General features: G+C 47.1%; 1 protein-coding gene across 1 annotated transcript in view; it reads right to left on the reverse strand.

Moving 5' to 3' along the window:
• Window positions 1–3964, reverse strand: part of bbc3 (BCL2 binding component 3) — a 10321-nt gene extending 6357 nt beyond the window's left edge. Inside the window, exons 1-2 of the mRNA XM_079733192.1 lie at window positions 3625–3964; window positions 2083–2485 (exon numbers count right to left, since the gene is read on the reverse strand). Of these exons, the coding sequence (XP_079589318.1) occupies window positions 2083–2473 (391 nt within the window). The 5' untranslated portion in view covers window positions 2474–2485; window positions 3625–3964. The remainder of the gene's footprint in view (window positions 1–2082; window positions 2486–3624) is intronic.
• Window positions 3965–7500: the final 3536 nt, after the last annotated feature.

Consider the following 7500-nt stretch of genomic DNA (forward strand, 5'->3'; position numbering starts at 1 on the left):
GGTGGACAGAGCAGGAGCCTGGCTGTGATTGGGTCAATGGCTTGAGAGTAGGTGGAGCTGGAGATAATGCCGTGCTTGTGATAGGCTGATGGCCAGACTGGCCAGTGGAGAGGTGTGTGTGTTTGTGTTGGGTGGGGGTTGTGTGGGTGTGTGTGGTTTGGGTTGAGAGTCCGAGACTGAGGGATAAAGAAACGACAACAGCATTTTACCGAATAAAGGGCTGCCTTTCTGGCTGGTTTACGGTCTGACTGCCTGTCCATTGCCCCTCTGTCTTTCGGTCCATCTAACTTACTGACTGACTGGCTGGCATGTTGACTGAATGTCTTGCCTGTCTGACTTACTGACTCTCGGACTGCCCGCAATGGCTGACTTAATATCGCCCATCTGACTGACTGTCTGTGTGGACAGAGCCTGGGCGTATAGAGCAGACGTAGTGCACGGCGACATGTCTGAACATGTTGAGATGGAGGGGGGGAGGGGGGGGCTACTGCGCCTATAACCACACACTCACACACACAACCAACAACACGTTCTCACTTCCTCACTTTACACATCACTCCGGATCATTTGGGCTCCCTCCCTCATGCTCTGAGAAACGCAGAATGGATGGATTACGACACAGAGCACGGCGCCCCAAGCACCTGCTGCTTGCCTGTCAGGGTTTAACCGAGCACGGAGCACATGTCCAGGCTCTGGCATCGTACTCTTATCCCATCCCACAGGATGACTTCCTCTTGTCCCGCTGGGATCCAGGGGAAATTCCCCCCCCCGCCTAACTATGGGTGGGCTTACGGGTGGGGTTACGATTCATTCATTAAATCCCCCGGCAACACTCTGTTCCACTCGGTGCGTTTACACACACTGGTAAACCGGCGTAACTTGGGTCGAGGGCAATCAGTTTAATTAACTTAAGGGCCTTGTAAACACATGAGGTCCTCAAAGCCAAACGGTTTACTCCGGGAAGCTAATGGGGTTAACACACTGAATATTATCATAGCTGATCATAGTTCAGTGTACTTTGTCACGTAAAAACATGTCCAAGAGTCGGAGATACCAGGGTCTTACACACACACACACACACAAACAAACACACACCCGCACACACACACGTTAAGACAATTGCACCAAGTCAAATTCCAACTGACCAACCCAGCGAGTTACAGATGTCCCACACTCCCTCGTCACCGAGCCAGTGTTGTGTTTACACACTGGTGTTTACACGGCCGTCTTGAATGAATTGAGCCATCTCTGTTGTCGCCATTCAATCGCAACTCACAACCGCAACTGTCCTTTGTGGAAAAAACAGTTGCGTTGCGGAAGGAAGTCCCTCTCACACACATTTGCATTTGTTGCTACGAATGACCGTGAATCGGTTCTGTTTCTCGTTTGGTCCTTTGTTGACCTCAAAAAGGTTCACCCTGCATCCACCTCCCCCCGCCCCCACTTTTCATTGGTCGGTCGGAGACAGAAGCTGTACAGCTACCTTTCACTATGTCATCATTACACAAACACCAAACACAACCAAAGATTAAGACTTTTATGAGCCACTGAACATGCAAATCATGCTTTAGGGCTAGCTTACATTGTGTAGGTAACTGCTAACTGCTTGTGATAGAGGGAGAGAGAGGGAGAGAAGAAAAGAGAGATAGCATGAGTAAGAGAGAGGGATGAAGCTAGATTGTGTGTGTGTGTGTGTGTGTGTGTGTGTGTGTGTGTGTGTGTGTGTGGGGGGGGGGGGTGGGAGAAAGAGCTAAAGAGAGAGAGAGTGAAAATGTGAGCATAAGTAAGAGAGAGAGAGAGAGAGAAACAGCGAGAGAGAGAGACAGAGAGAGAGAGGGAGTGAGTGAGTTCTGTAAGGGAGGAAGCTAGATTACGTCTGTCTGTCTGTCTGTCTGTCTGTCTGTCTGTCTGTGTGTGTGTGTGTGTGTGTGTGTGTGTGTGTGTGTGTGTGTGTGTTTGTGTGTGTCTGTCTGTCTGTCTCTGTTTGTGTGTGTGAGAGTGAGTGAGAGATAGTTAGCATGAGAAAGAGAGAGAGAGAGCGAGAGCGAGAACGAGAGAGACAGAGAGAGAGAGGGTTCCTACCCGTCATCTCTGCTGGTGGTTCCCCAGAGCAGAACCTGTCCTCAGCCCTGGGTCTCTCCTCCTCCTCCTCCTCCTCCTCCTCCTCCTCCCTCGTGGAGCTGGGGGCCTGGGGGGGGCGAGGCAGCGGCGGGCCTTGAGGGAGAAGGGCCGTGGCCCGGGGGAGGGTGTGGAGGGGGAGGTTCAGGCTCTGGTGGAGGTCGTAGCTGGTGGAGATGGAGGTGGTGGTGGTTGTGAGTTGGCTCGACCAGGCCTCGAAGCCCCGAAGAGGCAGCTCCATGCGACAGCTGCTGGACCGGGCCAGAGAGCCTCCTCTCTCTCCCTCTGCACCTCCTCTTCCTCCTCCTCCACCTCCTCCTGCTCCTGCACTCTCCAGTGTCTCTGCGCGAGCCATCTCAATGGCAGCCTGTTGAACCGACAAGGAGACGCGAGTTAACAAAAGCCATGTACAGTTGCATCAAACATAACATTAATACACGCACATGGAATCACACTAAATAAGATGATGAACAATCAGCAAGTTCTGCATCTGAATCTGAAATTATCTCAATATAATTATTGCATGATAAAAAAAAAATTGGGGGGGGGAATCTATCAATTTTTGACAATTTACCATTTGACCTAGCGACCTATATTCAAGGCGACCGCTAGGCGGGGCGCCGGGCCAGTGTTTGTAAACAAATCTGTGCCGACACTGCTGGGCGTGAACATGCGTGCAGACTCAAAAGCCGTCAACACGCACGCACGCGCACACACGCAGGCATAAACGAACGCACGTGTGCACGCACACTCACACACTCACACACACACACACACACACACACACAAGTAGGGGAGTCAGCATAGCGCGCCAAACAACGTCCGGCTCGCGACTAAATAACCTACCGAGGGAAAATTGTCATGCTGATCGAGTAGGACAGCAGCAGACAAATCGATTGTAAGTTATAACAAGTTTAAATAAATGAAAATAGCCAATAGTTTATTTCCCTCACACCGGGTTGAACACACACTATTTGAATCGCCGGCCTTTAACAGCGTCTTCGCGGATTCTGGACAGCTCCTTCCCGTGATTACCGGGGGGTCGGTGGTATAAAGTAGGCCTGTAATGAGCCTTTTTTTGGACTTAAATGAACCGTCATTTTGGACTTAAATGAACAGCTGCCCAGCATACTACCAACCTGAAGTCAACGCGTCGACTACACGTTCTTAACAAATGAATCATTTGAAATGACATAGGCTACTTTGAAACTTGGTATTAGTACAAAACATTGAATGGCTAGTCGTCCAACAAGGTGGAAAAAAAAGCTTGGTATGTTAACTTAAAATAAATAAATAGATGACAAGAGAGCCAGGTCACAACATGCATTACATAACATATAATACTAAACCGAATTGGTGAGTATTAACCTAAACCTACTACTGTGTATAAGATTGAACTAAGATAGCGGTATTTGAGCGCTGGACGGATGGAGATGCTACTCCGGCTTTTTTTACAGAACTCAGCCGTCCAGCTCCTCCGCCGCTACTGTAATGTACTGTACTCACTTGGCGTGTATGGCGATCCGTGGTGAGAAACTATCTGTCCGCGGGTCACTAACCGATGGTAACAAGTGGACATCGGACGCAAAATCTGCCAAACAAACAGCGGACGATGATTCAAGCCGTGGTGAAGCGCCCTAGGTGAGAATAGAATAAACAAGGTCCACTTAAGAAAACCATTCCACGGTATACGTCCCTCTGGTTTGTTTGCTATATCAAATCGTCGATTAGACGCGATTTAGGCGATATTCAGTCGTCGTTTATAATTCCACGCAATAGTGTCAACAGTCAAGTTTGTGGTGCGGGAGAGTGATCGTCCCGCGGTGCTGTCGTGACTTGCTTTTGGTGAGAGATCTTCAATGTGGTCCTGCGCGAGCTTTCACTCACTGGTGTCTCGGCTCGCCACGCCCTCTCTCGCTGTTCAAAACAAGTGCTGACATGCTTTCTCACCGCCCGCCCCCCCTCCCCCTCCCCCTCCTCCTCCTCCTCCTCCTCCTCCTCCTCCTCCCGATCCTGTCTCCTCCCCTCCCCTTCCCACAGCTCTCCGCATCACGCACTAGAAGTTGGATGCGACATGTAGTCAGACCGTCAGCAAGATTGGTTAATGCACGTTGTTTGTGATCTATTAATTGTGTTTGACGTGTAACGTCTTCCGTTTGAATTCAACCCTTCATCGTCTTACCTCCGGACACAGGAACTTAGTTTGTGCCCGACCTCCCTCTCCCCCACACGCACGCATACGCACATAAACACACACACGCACACATACACACACGAGCGCACACGCACAAACACACGCTCACACACACGTGTCACACACACACACAGACACACACACACAAACACACGTTCTCTCTCTTGGTCTGTTTTTCACGATTACCTACCATCAACAACACTTGTAAAACCAAACCACACTGCACTCTTCCCTGTTCTTTTCTCTTGCACAATCATATATTGTAACTATTAGGCCTGCTCACTGATGAACTATAGGTGATTCAAGTTCTGCTTTTCTAGTTACCACATGCTTTATTTTTGGAAATTGTTCTTTATTTTTCATTATGTTCATGTACTTATCATGAAATCTCCCCACATGACTAGACACATGTCTTTTAGTTGTGCTTGTTTTGTAATTGTGCATTGTTGCTATAAATATAGCCAAGTTCAGGCAATGCCTTTATTTATAGATTATAGATAGTCTTTGGAGAACTCCAGAATTATTAAAAGTAATTTGTGAATGTGTCATTACAATTAGTCCAACTGCAACTGTTACATCCAAACCACAACGCCGTTGAACGGTGTCATCAGCATTTGTCCTGTTAAGCCCTTTGAGACTGTAATGTGATTAAGGGCTATACAAATACAATTGAATTGAATTGATTTTTAACCTGGCAGGCTTTCGGTAGGCTTCACCGGTTAACCTGGAATGCCTTCAGTAAGCTAGAGCTGTTATCCTGGCATGTCTTCAGTAGGCTACGGCTGTTATCCTGGCACGTCTTCAGTAGGCCACAGCTGTTTACCTGGCATGCTTTGAGTATAGGCTGTCACTTTTAACCTGGCATGCTTTCAGTATAGGCTACAACTGTTAAAATGGCATCGCCTGGATGGATAATAATATATATAAGAGTAAGGGATTAAAGAAAGGTTATATTCAAATGAATCAGTAAATTATATGATAATTAAAGCAAGTTGAGTCAAATGATATATTCATAACATATTTGGTCTAAATATTCTATGCAGTCAGTAGTTGTAGTCATGTATCAAGTTGGTTGTGTTTCTGCGTCCAGCACAATACAAATTCATACTTCTGATATGCAATCTACATGTTATGTATGCCATTTTGCCTGCCACAATTATGAATAGTCTAACTAACTAATGGATTGATCTTCAATAAAACTGCAGTTTTAATTAGTTGACACAACAACAAGTCAAACTCACTGGTTAAACTCTCGGCCAAATTAGCCTCATGCCGTTGTCGGAGAACCCATAACATTAGCATCACAAAGAGCATCACATGGCCTGCCCCCACCGCCGGGCCCCCTGACCCCTGCCATGATCCCCCTCTCAGTCAACCCACCCCCCATCAGCTGCAGGGGCATGGGAGAACGGGGGAGGGGTGGTTGTTGTTAACTCGCCTGGAAGCGGCAGCTTGTCCTCGGACCCCCCTCCCTCCCTCCCTCCCTCCCTCACCATCCTTCCTTCCTTCCTCCACCCAGGTACATGTCTGGGCGAGCATCCTTCACCAGAAAGGACCGACCGAGGAACAGAGGAGAGGCTGTTGTTGGGGGAAGGGTTCACATCTGCCGGTTGAACAAAGCAGGCATGTGATTTGAGGGTTGTCGGTTTAATTCCCTGCCAGATAATAACGCTATGGTGACACATACCCATGGAGCACTAAGACGTCTCGCTGCGGGGCCCTTCCGCAGTCTGCTGCGGGGTTGGATCTCAAGGCCTTCCCTAGGCAGGCTGATGTTTCCACTTGATGTCCCCGGGCTATAGAGCCTAGTGGCTAATTACTCTGTGAGTCAGCCGCTGAATGTGGTTGGAGGCTTTCCTCAGGAGGATTGAAGTGAGTAATTTCAATTGAGCTGAGGGTTAAATGGAAATAAATGGAGCAAATGTGTGTTTGTGTTTTCATGTCGTTCCTGTGGATGTAAGGAGCTCCGCGTGGGGGAGTGGTTAACGTTCGTAGCAGCGAGGAGTTAAATCTCTGGACCCCTGTAGCATCTCTGCCTTGCAGGGCTGCCCTCCTTGAGGTGTACCCTGTGCCCCGCCCTGGTAGTGGAGCCTGGTGTCGCCTGGAAAAGCCCTGGTTCCAGCAGAGCAGTGCTTACCCAACCTTTGACTTTAGGTGAACAACTGAAGTTCGTTGACTACCGAATGTGCCAACAGTAAATACAGTATGTGATGAATGCACAAGCAGCAAAAGGGGCCAGTGCCCCCTCTATAGAGAATTATTAATGTAAGAAGGCTATGGCCAGTGGGAAAGGGCGGAAAGAAGAAGTCAGCAAGCTGGTCTGCTCCCATTGGGTTTATTGAGCAAACACAAATGAACTCAAAACATCATTGGACAACATTATCATAGGAAACATGATGGAATAGATAGACAACAACTTTATTATGCACAAATCAACACTAGTTTTGAAATAATAACCATGAGTATTTGCTGAACAGTATTTATTATACATTTATTTTTCCATCTTTTGTGTTTTCTATTTTAGTAGATGGCCGACCTGGGTGTCCTTTAAAAGATTAACATGGTCATTCTGGTGCTTTGTAACCCTTTGGTGAATTAACAGACCATGTGTGATTTTACCCACCCGCTTAGTGACTTTATAAGGTATAGGCCACCTGGTCAGTATATCCTCACTTGTAGGGGACAACATCAGCTCCTTTTAGCCTTTTCAACCAGAAAACCTGTTTCCTATGTTCCTTATATAGGGGCACATGGGAAAACAACCTGGAGTTAACCATTAGAAAGGTAAATTAACAAAACTAAACACATTTGTCTACTACTTATTGATAGTGTATACACTTATTGATAGTGTACACCACACAACTCGTGAGCACCAATTAATATCGCATTTCAGGGAATGCTTTCCAGGAATCCCGACTGCAACACACACACACACATCAACAAACATTAAACAGATATGAATGATACATCTTGTGTCCTCATTCAATATTGTGAAGTTATAATATTGCGTCATAAAAATAATTGAATATCTCAGATGGACAATTAAAGGTGATGTCAGCGATATTTATTTTATAAAATAAGGATGAAATAGCCCTCTATTCTATAATCCTATATTCCAACATCCATCACTTTTAGAGTCACATGGGTCTCCAACTCCCTCCACTCGGCAGTCAACATATTTATTTTCT

This window comes from Pollachius pollachius, assembly GCF_949987615.1.
Source record: "Pollachius pollachius genome assembly, chromosome: 3".
Classification (NCBI taxonomy): Eukaryota; Metazoa; Chordata; class Actinopteri; order Gadiformes; family Gadidae; genus Pollachius; species Pollachius pollachius.